Consider the following 21123-nt stretch of genomic DNA (forward strand, 5'->3'; position numbering starts at 1 on the left):
CTACTTTTTCTGTCAAATTTGTTGTATAACATGATGTTTTGGTGCTTAATTTGTAAAATCATAACCTAATTTGATGTTTAATAGGCTTTTCCTTAATCTCTCCTTATTATCCTGAGGCGGGGGGGGTTAAGGAACCCCAGGAAATACCATATATGGGCAGAGATGGCGACAGCTAGCGACCCGGGTGCATAAACTCACAGAAACATGTGACTTCTGGGAAATCATGTGTTTCTGAAGAAATGAAAGCTATAGATAAACAAACAGAGCATGCGTACGCAGGCGCTCTGAAAGATTTGTGAGCACGGCACAAAAAGGGTGCAGCCGGCCTGCTGGTCAGCACAGATTGGGCAGCGTCACAACTCTAAGCCAATGAATTTGCTTGTGGGCGGGCATAACCCGAACCCTGTAGTGTGTATAAATGTTCACTCAGCATGTCACTGGGCGGTTCCCCTGGAGAAGCACTTACTTTGTGCTAGGGGGACCCCTAGTGGCCATTAGCGAAATAAAACTGCTTTCTGGGAAATTCCTTCAGTTGTCCGTCTTCAAAATTCCTCCACTGCGCCAACAAGAACCGTAGCACGAAGGTTCCGCTACATTTTCTGGTGACCCCGACGTGATTTTTTCCTATAAGACGGGCCAGGAGATTTGGAGACGGATCCCGTTGGCGGGACGGCCTCAACTCAGCGGTGGGGGCCTGAGGCAACTACCGTGAGACGAGAAGGGGCCCCTGAATACTACACGACCGGCTGCGGTGCTTGCCTCTGATTGCCAACGCCGACTGACGGTGAGAGCTGCAACATCAGCGAGGTTCCACAGAAACCGGCTAGGAGGAAAAGGATCCAGGGGAAAAAGCCCAGGGGCGAAGGTTGGTCCGACGTCTACAGAAATCTGGCAAGTATAGGGGTTTGCATGAGATATTAAGGGAACGCCAGCGCTGGGAGGGACAAAAAAAAGTTCCCAGGGAGGTAGAAAGGGGTTCTGTCTTGTGTTTCCTGACGCATGCCGTGAGTGGCCGGGTGCCCAGGCCAGGACAGTCCCCTCTATTAGGCAGGATGGGAGGGAAAAATTCAAAGAGCTCCACTCCCTTACAATGCATCTTAGATAATTTTGGCTCTTTTGCTAGCAGAGCCGTAGCAGGGAATCCAAGGGACCTAAGAGATTATAGACTGAGAAATTTGTGTCAGGGAGAATGGCCAGATTTTGGTTTAGGTTGGCAAGTAGAAGGAACGTGGGATCTGAAACTGATCCGAACAGTGGAAGAATATTGTGCTGTGAATCATCCGAACCAGTGGGTCTATATTGCTACGTGGGAACGGGTAGTTAGAGAAGATCCAGGTTGGGTTCGACAGTGCAGGAATGGCAAATGTATGGTGGTGAAGAAGGAGGGGAAAAAGAAGGAAGTTTTCCAATCCAATGAGGAGGACTACCCAGATTTACAGTTGAGTGTACAGGCTAGACAACAGGAATTATTGCCGCCACCCTTGCCACCGCCCCCCCCACCCCAGGGAACAGCCCCCACACTAGGAACGAGACCCCCACCCTACTCTTCGGAGTCAACCGAAGCGGCCAAGAAACACTATCCTAGCCTAGAAAAATATCAGGAGGAAACAAAGGAAAAGAAGAAGTCACAACGGATGCCCAGTGGTGCTTCTCCGGCACAAACTCGGAGACATGGAGCTCCGGTGTGGTCTGGTGATTCACCGACCGGACCGGCCCTCCAGATGCCCTTGAGAACGGTGCCTGTGATAAACAACAGGAATGAGATAGTTCAAGCATACCAGGTAGTGCCTTTCAGTAGTAGTGACATTTTGAATTGGAAAAATAATACTCCACCTTATAGTGAAGAACCCCAAGCTATGGCTAGGCTATTGGAAGGGATTATGGCAACCCATAATCCCACCTGGCAAGATTGCAGACAATTGTTGAATATGTTGTTCACATCAGAGGAGAGAAGAGCAGTGTTGAATAATGGGGTAGCCATAGCCCAGGTTGGTGCCCCACAAGATGGTGATGCAGCCGAGTGGGGAGCACAGAGGTTTCCTGTGGAAATAGATCCCCAATGGGACACCGCAGAAGAAGGACATTTGCAGAGACTGAGAGGATTCCAGCGTATATTGGTAGAAGCGGTAAAGAGGGGCCCGCCGCGACCCGTCAACATTGTAAAAATTCAGGGAGTGGTACAGGAAAAATCTGAGTCACCAACAGCCTTTTTGGAAAGGCTGGAGGCAGCATATAGAAAGTATAGCCCGTATAATTTGGAGGATGAAAACGGTAGGAGGGCGATTCAACAGTCTTTTATCAGTCAAGCGGCTCCTGACATCCGGAGAAAGATTCAAAAGCAACCAGGATTTCTAGGAAAGACTATGAATGAATTGTTGGCACTCGCAGATCAAGTTTATATGGCGAGGGACCAGGTAGAAGAAGAGAAGAAGGACAGGAAGAAGAAGCAGGAATACCAAGCATTAGTTACCATGATGGAACAAAGTGCAAGTGGACAGAGAGGAAGAGGAGGATATGCCAGAGGGGGACAAGGAGGAAGAAGGGGGCCCCCTCGGAGGTTAGGTCGAGACCAATGTGCTAAATGTAAGAAGTTTGGACACTGGAAAGGTGAATGCCCAGAAGGAAGAGAAGGAAGAGAAGGAAGTCAGGAAGGACCGAGAGAAAGAGGAAGGCCTGAGAGAGGAAGAAACCCAGGAAGGGGAAGAGGGCGTGGGAACTACGTACCTTTTCCTGCAAGAGAGGTGATAGCTGCAGCAGCTGTGATGGAAGAAGAATGGGAAGATATGGATGGAGGAGAGGAATGAGGAAGCCAGGCTCTTGTTTTGTTGGACCCCGGGGAGCCGATGGTCACACTTGAAATCGGGGACCAACAATTGGACTTTTTAGTGGACACAGGTGCCGAAAAATCAGTAGTAAATACAAAAATTAGTCCACCAACTCGGGAAACTACGAAAGTAATAGGGGTGTCTGGGAAGACCCAGAAGTGCCCCTTCCTTAAGGAACGCACCTGCAATCTGGCCGGACATCAGGTCAAGCATAAGATGTTATATCTCCCAGACTGCCCAGTCCCTTTATTGGGAAGGGACATTTTATCAAAATTACAAGCTCAACTCCAGTTCATGAAGAATGGACAAGTGGAGCTATCATTTCCCATGGAAGAGGAATGGAGACTGTTTCAAGTTAGGATTTTTACTGAAGAAATACAATGGCCATGGCATGAGACTCCTTTAGTGTGGGCAGAAGATAATCCTCCAGGATTAGCTAAATATGTTCCACCGGTGGTGGTGGAAGTGAAAAGAGGAATGGGGCCCATATGCAAGCCACAGTATCCCGTCAGTCGAGAGGCAGTGCAGGGGATCAGAAAGCATCTAGAGCGACTTCTGCAGCATGGGATATTGGTACCATGCAGTTCCCCATGGAACACGCCCCTGCTCCCAGTCAAGAAACCAGGAGGACAAGGAGAATATCGCCCAGTTCAAGATTTGCGGGCTGTAAATCAAGTCACCGTTCCCCTAACCCCGGTAGTGCCAAATCCATACATCATGATGAGTCTAGTACCAGCATTTGCCAAATGGTTTACTGTATTGGATTTAAAGGATGCATTCTTTTGTATTCGATTGGCCCCTGTATCCCAACCGATCTTTGCTTTCCAGTGGGAATCTCAGCAGTCAGGGCAAAGGACCCAGTATGTTTGGACACGCCTTCCTCAGGGGTTCCGGGATAGCCCGACCATTTTTGGTCAAGCCCTGGCCAAAGACTTACAGGATTTTGTAATACCTAAGGAAGAGGGAATTTGGCTTCAATATGCAGATGACCTGCTTATCGCTTGCCGGACACTAGGGGGCTGTAAAGAGCATACTTTGAGATTTCTCAAGACATTGGAAGAAAAGGGTTACAAAGTGTCAAAGAAAAAGGCCCAGTTGTGCTGTCCCACGGTGAAATATTTGGGGTTCCATCTGACCGAAGGAAAGAAGATGTTAGGAGCTGAAAGAAAGGAAGTTGTTTGTGCCATCCCCACTCCCAGTACCCGGCGACAGGTGCGGGAATTTTTGGGATCAGCAGGATATTGTAGACAGTGGATCCCCAACTACGCCGTGTTGGCTAAGCCACTGTACCAGGCTACGAGAGGTGGAAGAGAAGATCCATTTGAGTGGACAGAAGAATGTCAACAGGCATTTAAGGCATTAAAAGAAGCATTGATGTCATCTCCAGCATTAGGACTGCCCGATTTGGAAAAACCATTCACTCTGTTCGCTGCAGAGCGGGAAGGAACAGCGGTTGGAGTATTGACCCAACCACTAGGTTCATGGCAAAGGCCGATTGCCTACTTGTCAAAGCAATTGGACACAGTGGCTCGTGGATTGCCACCTTGCCTGAGGGCTGTGGCAGCATCAGTAGATTTAATCAAAGAAGCGAATAAATTGACCCTAGGACAGCCACTGACAGTTAAGGTGCCCCATAGCGTTAAGGCACTGTTAGACATTAAGGGACCGCGCTGGCTCACAAGTGAGAGGTTAATGAAATATGAGGGATTGTTGTGTGACAACCCACTGGTGACCCTGGAGACTTGCTCCACTCTGAATCCGGCCACCTTGCTCCCGACTCCAGGAGACACCACGATCCATCAGTGTGCCCAGGTGATGGATGAGGTATTCTCCAGTCGACCGGATTTGAAGGATGTGCCACTAACTAAGGTGGACGACACTCTGTTCACAGATGGAAGCTCCTTTATGGAAAATAATCAAAGACACTCAGGTTATGCGGTTGTTCGGTGGGGGGGAGAGACGCTGGAAGCAGAGTCACTGCCCCCGGGGACTTCTGCCCAGAAGGCCGAATTGATTGCCCTGACCCGAGCGTTGGAATTGTCAAGCGGAAAGCGGGTTAACGTCTACACAGACTCAAAATATGCCTTCACCACCCTCCACGCACATGGAGCACTGTACAAGGAGCGCGGGCTCCTCACGTCTGGAGGAAAGTGCGTGAAACATGCTGGAGAGATTGTGGATCTCCTGGAGGCGGTTTGGAAGCCAAGGCAGGTGGCTGTGATGCATTGTAAAGGGCACCAACGTGGAGACGATCCCGTAGTGCAAGGAAATAGGCAGGCTGATCTGGCAGCCAAAGAGGCAGCTAGGCTGCCCTATATTGAACATCAGGTAATGGCCCTACAGGTAGAATTAACTGAACATAACATTACATATACACCAGAGGAAGAAGAATGGGCCTTAAAGGAGAAGGGTCAGTGGTCAGGAGAACTCATAGTGATGCCAGACGCCCGTGTCTACGTCCCTAAGGACTTGGCATGGCACTTAGTCCAACACATGCACCAAAACACACATTTAGGAAAAATGGCATTGGCAAATCTGCTAGGACGACAGTTGTATATCGATGGATTACATAGCCTAACGGCAGCAGCAGCCCGAAGATGCTGGACATGTATCAAAAATAACCCCAGAGAAGGACCCCTCAAGCCACCAGGAGTCCAACATGTGGGTGGGGTACCCTTTGAAGCTTTAGTCACTGACTTTACAGAAATGCCCCCATACAAAGGATACAAATATTTACTGGTGTTCGTGGACACATACACAGGATGGGTGGAAGCTTACCCTACAAGAACTGAGAAGGCTGTAGAGGTGTCAAGAGCTCTAATGAAAGATGTTATTCCCAGATTTGGCATACCCTTAGAAATTGGATCAGATAATGGCCCCGCATATATTCAACAGGCTGTGCAAGGATTATGTAGAATTTTGGGCATAAAGTGGAAGTTACATTGTGCATATAGACCCCAATCTTCTGGAAAAGTGGAAAGAATGAATAGGACATTAAAGGCTCAGCTTGGGAAACTTTGCCAAGAGACAGGATTGCCGTGGACGGTGGTTTTGCCCATGGCATTATTAGGAATCAGATGTACACCACACAAACGGACAGGACTCTCCCCTTTTGAAAGACTCTATGGACGACCCCCTTTGAACTTGAAGGGAGCCTTAGAGACAGGAGCTGAGCAGCACCTCATAGGAGAGAAACAGACATTGGCCCAGGTTCAGGCTTTGGGCAGACAAATGCAGCAGTTAGAAAAATACATTTCTGAATTGAACCCACCATTCCCTACCACACCTCTACATTGTTTTTCACCAGGTGACGAGGTTCTGGTCAAGGATTGGAAGATTGAGCCATTGGGACCCAAGTGGCGAGGACCCTATGTTGTGCTCCTGTCTACCCCCACTGCAGTGAAGGTGAAGGAGATTAAGCCGTGGATACATTACACCCGTGTAAAATTAGCACCTGAGGAGTGGCGGACGGAGCGAGTTCCTGGTGAGGACCTGAGACTCAGGATCATCCGGCAACTCCCTAAGGGGTCAACAAGGCCATGAAGCTGATCCCTTCGGGTGCAACGGAGCGTCGGTGGTCAAGTATGTCGCAGCATGGCCCAACAAAGGCGCTCTCCGGGAGATGGTGGCTAGACATTTTGAGAGGAAAAAGTGGGAGACAAGCTATGAGGAGGGGAGGAAAGCGCACTGTGTTTGGTATATTATTTGTGCTGAGTTTTATTCTCTCTTTTGGAAAAAGAGCACATGGGAATTGGATAAAAGAACATGCCAATTATATGTTTGAGCAGCACGGGAAAGAGGTAGCATTAATATATGAACACCCCCTCACCGTAGGAGATTTTTCATTTCTTCCCGATTTAATTGATGAACCACAGATTGTGTTGGAGGGATTGTCCAAGGCTCAGGAGGGTCCACCTACCGTGTTTTCTAGCATACCGCAAAGGATAAATAAAACTCGGTTTCGACGGTTTAGATACCATACCTCCACCAGGGGTTTGTGCTTCTGTTGTGGAGGATCGGGAATATGGAATTCTGAGTGGAAACACTGGGGAACTAGGCAGGCGTTCTTTTCCCGATTAGGCAATTATTCCCATTGTCGAGACCGGTTCTATCTACATGGACGATTTAATACATCTTATGTCTCACGATTAAATCTAACCGCAACCGAGTGGGCTAGCATGTATCCAGATTATCCCACATTTAGTGTGAATGATTCTATTGAGGGCCTAAAATCTTATATGAACATACTGCAACAATTAACCCAACTGAGCCTAGGTAAAAGCCTCTGTCCGTTATGGCAAATTAGGGATCCAAATCTATGGTTTTTCTTTGATAAATGGGCCACAAATTATCACCCCGGCAACTACCAGTGTGTCGGTGTGGGTTATTTGACATTCCCAGTTCAGGTCTTACACAAAGGGCATCAGCGCCTGAAACGGGACATTGTGCAAACAGGCCCTCTAGGACCAGAATGCTCGGATGAGGTCATTATCAACAAGGCCCTGTCAGGTTCAGAAGCCTCCCGTGTAGGAGGAGGCCTGATCACAGGCTTGTTGACACTGGGTGCTTACCCAGGGATTGTAGCTCAAGCAAACCGTAGAAGTGTTCTAGGCCTGACTTGCCGCCTTGAAAAGTCCATAAATGCCACTGGTAAAATTTTCCGGGAAATCCAGTCTGAAGTAGAAGAAATCAGCCAGATGGCCCTACAGCATAAGTTGGCCCTTGACTACCTACTGGCGGCCAGAGGGGGGTTATGCGCCATGGTTAGAGGACGTTGTGTAGTGAAATTTCATAACTTGAATAATACTATTGAAGATGACATCGAGTCATTACAAAAGTTAATTTACAATAATGTCCAGGAGATAGAAGGTTGGTCTCCCTTCTCCTGGGTGACTAGCTGGTTACCCTCAATAGAATGGTTGAAGAACATATTGTTGGTAGGGATTTTAGGATTGTTCATTGTTCTCATAGTTATGTGTTGCACTCCAATAATGATGCAAATGTGTACTAGGTGTGTCACACAATCTTTACCTGAAAAAAAGATAGCCATACTCCAAGCCAAGCGGGATTGGATGGAACCATAATGCTTTGCTTCAGCTTTTGTACATGCGCTTCGCAAAAAGAAAATGGGGGAGTGAGGCGGGGGGGGTTAAGGAACCCCAGGAAATACCATATATGGGCAGAGATGGCGACAGCTAGCGACCCGGGTGCATAAACTCACAGAAACATGTGACTTCTGGGAAATCATGTGTTTCTGAAGAAATGAAAGCTATAGATAAACAAACAGAGCATGCGTACGCAGGCGCTCTGAAAGATTTGTGAGCACGGCACAAAAAGGGTGCAGCCGGCCTGCTGGTCAGCACAGATTGGGCAGCGTCACAACTCTAAGCCAATGAATTTGCTTGTGGGCGGGCATAACCCGAACCCTGTAGTGTGTATAAATGTTCACTCAGCATGTCACTGGGCGGTTCCCCTGGAGAAGCACTTACTTTGTGCTAGGGGGACCCCTAGTGGCCATTAGCGAAATAAAACTGCTTTCTGGGAAATTCCTTCAGTTGTCCGTCTTCAAAATTCCTCCACTGCGCCAACAAGAACCGTAGCACGAAGGTTCCGCTACAATCCAACATATTCACTTATCCAACATTCTGCCGGCCCGTTTATGTTGGATAAGTGAGACTCTACTGTAATTGGATTATCTGCTCTGGAAATATTTCTAATTTTTCTTTTGTAGTAGATCATGTTGTCCTGCATTATGGTAGATCAGTTTACCTTGATCTCTTCCTTCTACTGTTTTGATTCCTCCTAGAATTTCCTGGAGGGCACAATGCTAGAAAAGGCTATGAGACTAATGCAGGGTGGCCTTCTAATTTCTGTGAGATTCTCAAGTAATTCCAGCAAGTGAGTATAGTGTACTGGATTCAGTCTCAGACTAACATATGGGGAGATCAGGTGTTGAATCACTCTTTGCCTCAGAAGGAGGCAACGCAAACCTCCTCAGGACAAATACTGCAAGAATATTCTGTGATAAGTGGGTTGCTGTGAGTTTTCTGGCCTGTATGGCCATCTTCCAGAAGCATTCTCTCTTGCCCACATCTATGGCAGGCATCCTCAGAGGTTTTGAGCTCTGTTGGAAAGTAGGCAAATGGGGTTTACATATCTGGAATGTCCAGAGTGGGAGAAAGAACTCTTGTCTGTTGGAAGCAAGTGTGAATCTTGCAGTTAATCACCTTGATTAGTATTGAAAAGCTTTTCAGCTTCAATGCCTGGCTGCTTCCTGCCTGGGGTAATTCTATACCTGCCATAGATGTGGGTGAAATGTCCGGAACATGGCCATAGAGCCCGGAAAACTCACAGCAACCCTGTGATTCCGGCCATAAAAGCCTTCGACAACACATTGAACATCCTGTGATAGATTCACTTTATGGTTGTCATGAGTCACCCAAAGGTGCAAAAGGATGCTTCACATTGAAAGATCCTGTGAAGTCCAATACTTGTGCATGGCGAACAAGGTCTATACTTTAGATATTGTACTATTTGCCCTTGTTGCATTATAGGTTGTGGTGGTGCGAACAAGAACGGGTTTTAATAGGGAGCAAAGATTCAAGACGTATTACCTGTGAAGAACCTTTACAGAATGATGGTCACTGCAGGGCCTAGTTGAGATCTTGTACCAGATTAGGAGACACAAGCCTGAAAAGTCATCTTGGGGAGGTGGAGGTTTACGGGCCTCATGGTGTCAAAGTACAGCCTTTCCCAAACCCTGATCTTCAAGGTTTTTTTTGGACTTAGGGGTCCCAAAATCCCAAAGTATCAGGGTCCTCTGGGAGTTGGAGTCCAAACCATTGGGGATGCAGCCTTAAGCAAACAATAGGCAAGCGCCGCTGTCTGCTTGGAGAGAGATGTGTTCGTGGGCGGGCGCTTCCTCCAGGTGCCGCCAGGGGGCGGTGCTTCCTCTCCGGGCGGCGTCACTCAAAGGCTCGCAGCCTCGCTAGGCTTCAAGGAGAGGAGAGATCATGATGGCGGCGCTAAACGCGAATGGCGGGCGGAAGATGTCGCTGCGGAGGTAAGGAAGGCCCTTCCGGCTCCTTCCTCCCTTGAGGAGAGACATGGGGCTCCCTTCCGCTTCAGGCCCCGAAGAAGAGGGCTCCCCGCCACCTTTGGTGGGAGAGGAGGTTCCTCAGGCCGAAGCCAGGCCTCCACGCGGGGCTCAGCCCTCAGGGAGAAGTCTCTGCGGGAGAATGCATGCCACATGGCTCAATGCTGCGGGGTGCCTCCCCAAAATACAACTCCCAGGACTCCATAGCATCGAGGCTGGGCAGTTAAAGTGGTGTCAGACTGATTTCATTCTGCAGAGTAGATGCACCCATTGGTTCCTCATTATCATTATGTATCCCAGGCATGGGCAAAGTTCGACCCTCCCTCCAGGTGTTTTGGACAACAACTCCCACAATTCCTAACAGCCTTAAAAACCTTAGAACCTTAGCTTAACCATCTGCTTGTCCATATGATTGGGAGCACAAAAACGTTTTTGCCTGCTTTTTGAAGGAACCATTCTCTCTTTTTTGTGGTTTTCCTGTAAACCAATATACAGTAGAGTCTCACTTATCCAACACTCACTTATCCAACGTTCTGGATTATCCAACATTCTGGATTATCCAACGCATTTTTGTAGTCAATGTTTTCAATACATCGTGATATTTTGGTGCTAAATTTATAAATACAGTAATTACTACATAGCATTACTGCTTATTGAACTACTTTTTCTGTCAAATTTGTTGTATAATATGATGATTTGGTGCTTAATTTGTAAAATCATAACCTAATTTTATGTTTAATAGGCTTTTCCTTAATCCCTCCTTATTATCCAACATATTCACTTATCCAACATTCTGCCCGTTTACGTTGGATAAGTGAGACTCTACAGTAGTACTTTTTGTAGTACTACATCTGCTAAATGCACTAAATGTTACACTATGTAACAAAATTTGAAACCAAAATCTGTTCCTGCTTTGAAAGTGTTATTTTCAGTTTAATTGTGCGGTCCTTCCTTTGAATGTAGTTGTTATACTCCAGAAACTTCATTTCTGTGATTGCTACAAAAGATGTTGAATTGGTTGAGACTCTGTGAGATAGTCATTGAAAAACTACGGCAAAATGTGCTGCAGGAAGTTCCACAAACACAACATTTTTGCAGTTTAATAAACTGTTTTCATTTATAACCCAGGAACAAAAATTGTGTTACATAGTGTAATAATAATGAGTCTCCTTGGGGTGAGAAGAGTGGGATATAAATACTGTAAATAAATAAATGATAACAGCAGTTGGGTTGTGAAGCAAATAATAACAGCGACTGTAGCAATTTTGCATTCTAAATCCTAAAATTACCCCAAACTTGCTTCATCATGTGCAGGTTGGCTTCCTCCTTTAACTTGCTGTGACATTTTTATTTTATAATATGTGACTGAATAAGATTTATTGAGAGATTGAAGTAAAATTGGCTCTGGACAACGACGCAGTGTATTAAGATCACAGAGGTATGTTAGGGACAAACAAATATCCATAATATGACATTGTTCTATGTTAATCCAGACTGATATGTTTGGATCTGTATTTCCAAAGGATAACATGGATTGGAACTCTACATAATGCATTAAAATCCAGTTTTTTGCTCCCCCAACACAACTACTCTGAGCGGGAAAGGCATGTGTTGCTTTGAAAACAACTTTCACAGGTCACTTTCTGTATCTTACTTGATCTCTTAAACTGAATGGCTCTCCTCCTATGTTCTCATACAAAGCTTTGCATTGCACACAACCATGCAGGTCAAATGTATATCATTTCGCCTTCTAGACCACTGCTTAGGCCATCTGTTGTGACAGACCATCAATTTTTGCCCCCATTGTGCCAGAGATAGGCACCATCATTGTACCCATTGGTTAGAGTAGTTTCTTTCTTTCCTAGAAACTTATCATCAGCCAGTACCTTTTGGTCTGGCCCTGAGACAACCATTTGAGTAGCATTGTTCTAGATGTGTTGGACTGCATCTCTCAGAACTCCTAACAAGGGTAGCCAATGGTGAGGAATGTAATCCAGCAACATCCGAAGAGTCGCATGATTCTCCCAATGTAAATAGTATCAGTAGGCACTTCTGGGGTAGAAATGCAGAAGAGTACTCTTGCTATATTAAGTGACAGTTCATTGGATCCACTTTGGGTACTTCACTGTGCTAAGCCTCACTTATGAAGTCTGACTAAATCTAGATCCAATATATTGTAGTTTGTAGTAGTTAAAACTCTCTGAAATCCCTGCTTCCTAGGGATTAATTGTAGGGTACAATCTCTAAAGCCATATAATCCAGATTATCAAAGTAGATAATCCATATTATCTGATTTGAACTGGATTATATGAGTCTACACTGCCATATAATCCAGTTCAGAGCAGATAATCTGGATTTTATTTGGCAGTGTAGAAGGGGCCTCAATCTTAACTATGTAAATCAGTTTTGAAATGTGTCTTAAAATGGTAAGTTCTCCTTCACTTCAGGTTATTGCCAATGTTAACAAGCATGCCCTACTGTTATTATGGGAGTGTTGTGAACAGAAAACAGGTGTGAATTATTCTCATTGCTCTGTCAAATAGTATGTGATCTTTATATATGCTTGTTTTCAGTTGTTGAACACTGAGGTCCACTATAGAAATGTATGACAACCTAGATAGCACTAACTAAATTTATTTTTCTTGGTTGTTAACTTCCCTTTAAATAAGGCAGCTTTGGAAGGCATAGGTGTTTGTTCAGAAAATAGCTGTAGCCTTTAAAAAAAAAAGCATTATTGGTCCTCTGTTTTTCCCTTCCCTGGTCTTTAAATGGTTACCCAGATTTTACTACAGTAAACCTAGCCTGGGTCACTTTGACCTAGACTTCAAACCGCACCTCTACAAATGCTAAAGCAAAAATCACCATGACATTTGGAGCTTTGAGATGACAAAGTGCACAGCAATTAAATTCAAAATTTAGATGACATGTAAATAAGGTCATCGTGCTCTGACAGGTACGTAAAGAAATTATATGCAAGCAGACATCTTGTGTTCCTTGGGAGCACAAATGTACATGCTCTGATAAACCATGTTTTCTAAAAAGCGGCTCCACTATAAAGTGTGTGGATTTTCTATCTTGTTATGCCATCAGTATGTAGCGGGCAAGTAGGCAATATGCTCATGGATAGATGAGCGCACAAAAAAAGTCAGAGTAGTTGTTAGCAGCCGAGAATAAATGTACGTATTCTATATAGTGACTGCTTGTTAGTAGGTTGTTGGCATCCCATTTTGCTTCTGTCAGAAACCTTCAGGCTGCCTATATTTTTACGTACCTCAGTGACCTTTTCTGGAAGCAAATTGATGCTAATTGAGTTCAGGGAAGATATTGAGAGCCACTAACAGACAGCAAAGCCATAAATACAATTTAAAAGCAATAGAAAAAGTTCTGGGTATTTTTTTCTTAACTAATAAAGCTACTGTGTTCCAATTTCTGAGGGGTTATTTTCTTAAAGTCTTATTTTAATTAAAAACACAGCCATGTTTCTTAAATGTAAGCATGTTTTGTTTTTTCCTGTTTTCTCTTTTAAGGTGTGAAATGTGTGACACAGAAGAGGCAAAATATCGGTGCCCACGTTGTATGAAATATTCATGCAGGTAACTATAGAGGCATTTGTTGCTGTATTCTTCTACCTGGTGGTTGAGAGCAGATTGCCAATCCAATATTTTTATATTTATTTTTTGCTTTCTCCGTCTGCTTTCAGTTTGGCTTGTGTGAAAAAACATAAAACTACTTTCAGCTGTAATGGAGTCAGAGAAAAAACGGCTTTTGTTTCTGTAAATGAGTTCAGTGACTTAAACCTTCTAAGTGGTAAGTGTAGTTTTGAAAATCTCAATCTATTCTGAAAACTCAAACTATTGAGTAAGTGATTATGGAAGGTAGATAGGCAATGACCTCCATTTTAGGATTGTGACTAAAATGGTCAGTACAATGCCACCAGTGGGTTGGCCCTACACTAACAGTGCAATCCTAGTTAGTGTTGTCGAAGGCTTTCATGGCCGGGATCACAGGGTTGTTGTATGTCTTTCGGGCTGTGTGGCCATGTTCCTCCAAGGTGAACTCAACCACCTCAACTGGGCTCTACAGGCCAATGGATACTCCACCACAGACATCAGAAGAGCTGCAAGGCCAAGAACAAGCCATGAGAGTCAAGACAAAGATCCACCCAGAGGAAAGGTGTTCTTACCATACATCAAGGGAACCACTGACCGCATAGGCAAACTGATGAAGAAGCACAACCTACAAACTATCTACAGACCCACAAAGAAAATCCAACAAATGCTACGGTCAGCGAAGGACAAGAGGGATCCTCTCTCTTCTGCAGGAGTCTACTGGATACCATGCAGCTGTGGACAAGTATACATAGGGACCACCAAACGCAGCGCCCAAACAAGAGTCAAAGAACATGAAAGGCATTGCAGACTAATTCAACCAGAGAAATCAGCCATAGCAGAGCACTTGATGAACCAGCCTGGACACAGGATATTATTTGAGAACACAAAAATGCTGGACCATTCCAACAACTATCATGTCAGACTACACAGAGAAGCCATTGAAATCCACAAGCATGTGGACAACTTCAACAGAAAGGAAGAAACCATGAAAATGAACAAAATCTGGCTACCAGTATTACAAAACTCCAAAATCAAAACAGTAGATGGGAACCAACACTCTGAGGGCTTGACTGAACAAAGGATACCCCCAGGCAAGAGACAAAACATTTCCAATGCTAATTAGGGTGATTAACTGAAACATTAATGCTGGCTCCCAGTGACAAAGGACTCTTGCCACACCCTGGACTCTACACAGATATATATTCTTTCCTTTCCTTACTTAGTTTATCCATACCTCACAACCTCTGAGGATGCCTGCCATAGATGTGGGCGAAACGTCAGGAGAGAATACTTCTGGAACATGGCCACACAGCCCGAAAGACATACAACAACCCTGCAATCCTAGTTAGGTTTAGTCCAGTTTATGTCCCTTTCAGCTCTCCAAGATTTCCTCTCCAGTAACAGTCGTTAGGAATGTAGCCTAAGAATAATCAGCAGCAGCAATTATATGGTCACACAGGGCTGTTAAACAGCATAAAATTTATAAGTTTGAAGGTTGCTTTAGCGATGTTTGAGAAGGAAGAAAGGATTGATGTTTTTGCTTCATATCACCCTTAAAATGTCCTGGTCATCTTGAAACTGGTTTAGAGTGAGCAGCTAGAAATATATTGACATTAACAGTTAGCAAATTTCTTTTGTTCTTGTTGTTCTTCTTCAGACAGATATTTTGTGACTGTTTGTGTGTCTGTGTGTCTGTACTATAATATTCTAGATAATAGGTATGATTTGAGGAGTGAATGAAGACTGAGTGACAGGATATATTCTATTCATTGAGTGTTATATGCATATAAATGACTGGATTGGAAGTGAACCGTTTTTGAATTGCATGTTCCTGTTTTATGTTTTTATTTTTACTATGTTTAATTTGTTGTATGGTTTCTTTTTTGGCAGTTGAATGATTTGGGTTTGATTCAAGACTAAAAAAGAAAAGGTCTGAAGAGTATCCATGAGAGAAAAGTGTATTACATAGAGATTTGGTTTGTTAGTGGTATAGTCGTAAAATAAAGGGCAACTACAAGTTTTTGTGGGAGGAAAGATAAAATGTAATTAAACAATCTATACATCAGGTTCAGTTGCTTTCAATAAATATTTTTGTATTTGTTTGACATTACTGCTGTCCCTGTGCCAGCACTGATAATTTGATATAAACAAACAGACGTTAAGTACAGAACAACTTAGGAAGATTGCGGAAGTCATAGATCAAGTGAAGAACCCAGTGGCATCATATCTTTAAAAACAGTAAAGGAATTTGAGTTGGGATTGCCATAGGTTGTGATTAGAAGCAGCATGAACACCACAGTTGAATTGTCTCAAGTGCTGAAGTGTTTCATATTGAAAATACCCGTATTTACCATCGAATCTAATGTGCACTTCAGTTTTCAAAACTGAAACCAAAAAAAAAAAAAAAGTATTTGCTTCCGAATGTAGTGCACAGTGACAGAAAATGCACTCTTTGCAATTTGGCCATTACAGTTGCTGCCTGCTTGGAATTCCGTATTTAAAAACAAAAGTGTTAAAACACCAAAGCTTTCAGTGATAGAAAAGATAACCTTGGGATTCATCTATGCTGTAGAATGAATTGCCTTGGTTCAATGCTATGAAATCCTGGGGACTAGTTTTGCAAGATCTTGAGCCTTTTCTGCCAAAGAATGCTGGTTCCTCACCAAACTACAAATCCCAAGGTCGTATAGCATTGGGCTATGGCCATTAAATTATAGGGGAGGTCCTCAAAGAGGAGCTCCAGATGCAGATCCTGAAGTATCTTCCTCTTTTGCTTTTGTTCAGCACGAACATTATTGTACAACGCAAATCTAATACGCACCCCAATTTTGGCAAGGTTGCGTATCCAAAAAAGGTGAGCATTAGATTTGAGTAAATATGGTAGTTAAAAGATAGCCCATCCAAACCATAAAAAGCATAGTAATTGCTTGCTTAGTTATGCATGCAAAATAACATGATCACCCCATCCCTGAAATGAACACGTTAAAGATGTGAAAGCCAGTTTTAAGCTTCATTTAAAATTATATTCAAACTTTTAAACTCAAACTGCTCTTTTTTATGCATTAATTTCAGATTATAGGTTTCTGGAAGATGTGGCAAGGATGGCTGATAGTGCTGCACGAGATGATATCTTACACAAACCAAAGAACCATAAATTTGTAAGTGTGTACAGTTTTCTTGCTCATGATACATGCAAAACAGTGTATCTTTTTTCAAAACAGTGTATCTCCCCATCCTGTTGTTGATGTACAGTCAGCCCTCCATATCCACAGATTTTACATCGACAGATTTGATTTTACATCGACCTCTGATGTTGGTGCCATTGGTGAAATGTCTTTTTCAGGAAATATTTGTAGTTGCACATATTCTGATGACATTTCCCACCCCATCCCCTTGTCAGCTCTTTTTGTGTTAGTGTTTGGAAACTCACAGTTAAATGTTACTTTATATGTGTTTATCTCTAGAAATGACACATTTTGTGATAAATGTTAGTTCCATTTTCAAGATCATCTCTCTCTTGTACTTTCAAGCCTAGCAGCCATAACACATTTTATAGCAGTTTAAAAATATTTGCCCTTCAGATCAGATTAGAAAGACCTTAAGAAGAGTAAATACAACAATGCCCTGTATTACAGAGAATGAAAAAAAACAGTATTCATTTGGAAGAAGTGTGAGTCTACTTAGTGGTCATTGTTTAGATCTTAAATTTTATTCTTCATTGGGGAGCTGTGGCTTCTTATTTCTGAAGAAGTTCAGGAACAGTTTTGATGAAGGCTTACATTACTCATTTAGAAGGAATGTTTTCATCCCATCAAAATTCAGCTTGAAAGAACCCTATGTGACAATGTTCTCTTGGTTATTAGAAAATCAGGACATAAACTTCAGTGTTTTTAGAGCTTACATTTCATCACCTTGTGTGACTGTGGAGCAGAACAAACAACTCGGCATCTGTATGCTTGCCCACAATGCCCTGCCTCATGCATAGAGGAAGAACTGTTTAAAGCTACAGACAATGCAGTCGCTGTTGCCCATTTTTGGTCTAAAACTATTTAGCTGCTTGTGGTCCCTTTATTTAGCTGCTTGTGGTCCCTTTATTTTATCAGTTTGACTGGGTTGCTTTTAATTACTCTGATTTTATCTGCTTGGATTGAATGTATTTGTCCATTATTTTATTTTGTGTATTGTTGGAATGTTTTAAGTTTATGTTAAATATGTTGTTGTTGTTTGGGCTTGTCCCTGTTCTGAGCCGCCCGGAGTCCCTTCGGGGAGATGGGGCGGGATATAAAAATAAAGTTTATTATTATTATTATTATTATTTCATCACCACCAGTTTCGCTACCAATTGCATCAATATCTTTATATATTGGAGGACAGTTTGGCTGTTGCTATGTTCTAGCTTTCAATGGGCATAAAGATGTGTATAACAAGTAATATAGGAAATATTGCCCACTGGCTGCCACACTGTTTAGAAGATGCTTGCTTTATATCTATATTTCTTGGTGGGAGCCATTTCTCATTTACAGATACAAAAAAGAGCTGGAGAGCTAACAACACTTTTCCTGATTCTTTGATAGTGTCAATTAGAGTTTTGTTTTTGAATCTAAGGATTGTGTTACTACACACAGGATGTATTTTTAGTAACACGTAAATCTAATAACTAGAATTCAGCTTAAGAAAAAATAAGATCACAAACTGCACTTCTAGGTATGTTTTTCTGAGGTATACAGCCAACTGAAATCAATAGATTTGTTTCTAGGTAACAGCGTAGTTTGAGACTTACTGTTATGTTTATATAGTTATATTAAGTGCCTATTATGTTTCTGATTTGTGTAAAATAATCTGGATTAATAATTAACTGATCAAACTCCTTTTTATTGGATGCCATTATCTGTTTGAGCATATTTCCAAGATTTATCTAGAGGCAGGTTTTAAGAACATTTCTCACTGTTCATTTTGGCTACATCCTGATCTAAATCTAAATCATGGCTTATTTTATGAGTGGAAGCAGTAGGAAGCCTCAGGCTTGCGCATTCCACACCCTCTAGGAATGTCATGAATAGATGTCTGAATTAGATCAACCACAGTTTAGCTTTGTTATCCAAATCCTAAATGAAATCATCCTTGCATGATGGGGGTTGACTTGGATGGACCTTGTGGTCTTTTTCAACTCCTTGATTCTGTGGTTTGTTGAAATAAGATAGCGCCATATACTGTGGTTCAAACTTCGTTAGTTAACACGCCAAAGTTAAAAGTAGCCAGTAACAACATGGCAGGCTATGGTTCATGGGAACAAACATTTCCAGATTTCTTGTAACCTCATTGCTCAAGTAAAGGTGATATTGAAAATGTATACAAGGCAAGTGTTTTAGAGTTTCATAATACCAATAATTCCTTCCCCCCACCCTTAAAAACATATTGCATTTTCCATCAGGTAAACTTCTTGAAAAATCGAGCCCGAAGGCACAACATCCACCTACGGACTTTGCCAATTGGATTCACAAAGAGGCGTGAGAATTCTACAGTTTTTAGCCAGAAGTATGTTTATAGTAAATACTACTATAGGACTGAATTGCCGTGTGTATTTTGTAAATTGAGTTTCCAAAAATTCCACTGACAAACTAGCTTATCAACGATATATAGCGACCAGAAGTTCCCTTAGCTTGTTTTTTCTAAAATAAGTAAAATGGAAAAATGTGGCAGGACATAGCACATAATTTCTAGGTCCCAGGCATTAAATCTCTTTCTGAAATGGCATTGTTAAGAGTAACAGAGTTGAGAAAACCTGAGACAAACAGCACGTGCCTCGTGGCAGAGGGGAAATTTCCATTTGACTCTGTTTCTTCCACTTCAGAACAGAATAGGTTGTTAGGTAGTTACACTTGGAAAGATGCTAGAAGTGGCAAGAATCAGCAGCGACATGAGCTTGTCAGTGGTATCCCCTCTGCATGCAAGATAGAAACAGTGGGGAGGTGAAGTTGGTTTTGTTTGTAGTGCATGCTACCTTTCCACCACGTCATCTTTTGTAATGTTTCTAGAAGGGGTTTGAATCTAACCACAGGTAGCTTTCAAGTCAAAATATAAATCAACATTTACTAATGTAATACAAGCGGTTCCCTAATTACAAACAAGATAGGTTCTGTAGGTTTGTTCTTAAGTTGAATTTGTATGTAAGTCAGAACAGGTACTTTTTAAAGTGTAACTCCAGCCAAAAATAAATATTTTTAGCTTTGGATAGCATAGGGAAAGGTTAACACCCCTGTGGTGTTTATTGTGCTGTCTCTGCCCCTGGTCAGAAGATTTCACTTTACTTTCTGTCCCTGTGATAACTGGATTTAGAAAAAGACACACCTTTTTCTCATAATAACTCTTTCAGGGGAGAATTCCCCTTTCTAGGGGTTGACTTCTCTCACTTCTTACTGTCTCACCCCCGTTCTAAACTATGTGTCATGTGTAAGTCAGATATTGTAACTCGGGGACTGCCTGTACTTCTGTTAGAGTTGTGTAGGGAATAATCCTTCTTGGAATCAAATATATCTTATTTTGCCAACTTTGAATTAAATATTTGATTTTGTCTTGAATATTTGATTAATTGTGATGAGGGCTGGGATCATAAATACTGATATGATAATCTTTTTGTGGGTCAGACTTTCAGATAGCAGTAGAAAGGGAATATGACATTTCAGCTGTAAACCAGTAGATGTCTCTCTTGCAAAATATTAGCAAACAGTGAGCGTTATGAGAAATTTAAAGCAAGTGCCCTGAGTAATAGTAAGCCAGACTATAGAACTGCTTCTTCTGAGTTGAACATATACCTTCTGAAGTACTGGAACCAAACTATCAATATAAAACATCAGAAAAATATGCGGAAATGTTGCCTGTCTTTAACATCTAAAATATAAAAGATAGTTCAGGTATTCATCTAAAAAAAATTATTCTAATATCAGATTCTACAAAACATTTTTTATTTATTCTCTTCCAGAAATACAATGAGCAGTCCCTCATTGCTAGCAACTAGGCCAAAATATCTCTTGAGACTTGGAATCACTTGCATCTGTTTTACTAATATAAATCCCTACATTATATTTCAGTAATGTATACAGTCATTTATAATATACATGTAAATGGTTTGAAAAGAAAAAAAATAAGGGTTTCTTAATATTCCAATCAAATGCTGTCGCGATTGTGAAATAAAAATGTATACACTACTAATAGCACTATTTGGACAAGCAAAACAGAAAAAATATGAAGCAGTAAAGCATACACCAAGAAATATATAAAAGAAGTAGGGGTTTTAAATCAATTATCAATCTATTGGTGACTTACGTTGTCTTGTTACTGTTATTACAAACATGTTTCCCAAAAGTTTATTAAAGCCTAGTACAACAACCTTGATTAAATTCATATTTATTTAGATACTGGGCTAGAACAAATTGTTGTTACAGCCTTAGAATTGTGTATTCTATTCTGGCTGCAGAAATCTTAAAATATTTGTCTGTTGTCTGGTGCACACCAATGTAGCATTTCCATCTGTTTCACAAAGATGGGTTAGAAGGATAATTGATGTTCTTAATTAGTGTTTATGACATGTTTA

The 21123-nt window shown here is 42.4% G+C and overlaps 1 protein-coding gene and 1 long non-coding RNA gene across 2 annotated transcripts in view; one reads left to right on the forward strand and one right to left on the reverse strand.

Annotated features, from left to right (window-relative positions):
* Positions 1-9772, reverse strand: part of LOC134298334 (uncharacterized) — a 54699-nt gene extending 44927 nt beyond the window's left edge. The window contains exon 1 of the long non-coding RNA XR_010005355.1: positions 9440-9772. This is a non-coding gene — a long non-coding RNA (uncharacterized LOC134298334). The remainder of the gene's footprint in view (positions 1-9439) is intronic.
* znhit6 (zinc finger HIT-type containing 6) overlaps positions 9745-21123 on the forward strand; it is a 43229-nt gene continuing 31850 nt past the window's right edge. Inside the window, exons 1-5 of the mRNA XM_003223038.4 lie at positions 9745-9888; positions 13449-13514; positions 13622-13728; positions 16605-16690; positions 18964-19067. Of these exons, the coding sequence (XP_003223086.1) occupies positions 9839-9888; positions 13449-13514; positions 13622-13728; positions 16605-16690; positions 18964-19067 (413 nt within the window). The 5' untranslated portion in view covers positions 9745-9838. The remainder of the gene's footprint in view (positions 9889-13448; positions 13515-13621; positions 13729-16604; positions 16691-18963; positions 19068-21123) is intronic.

This window comes from Anolis carolinensis, chromosome 4 (genome assembly GCF_035594765.1).
Source record: "Anolis carolinensis isolate JA03-04 chromosome 4, rAnoCar3.1.pri, whole genome shotgun sequence".
NCBI lineage: Eukaryota > Metazoa > Chordata > Lepidosauria > Squamata > Dactyloidae > Anolis > Anolis carolinensis.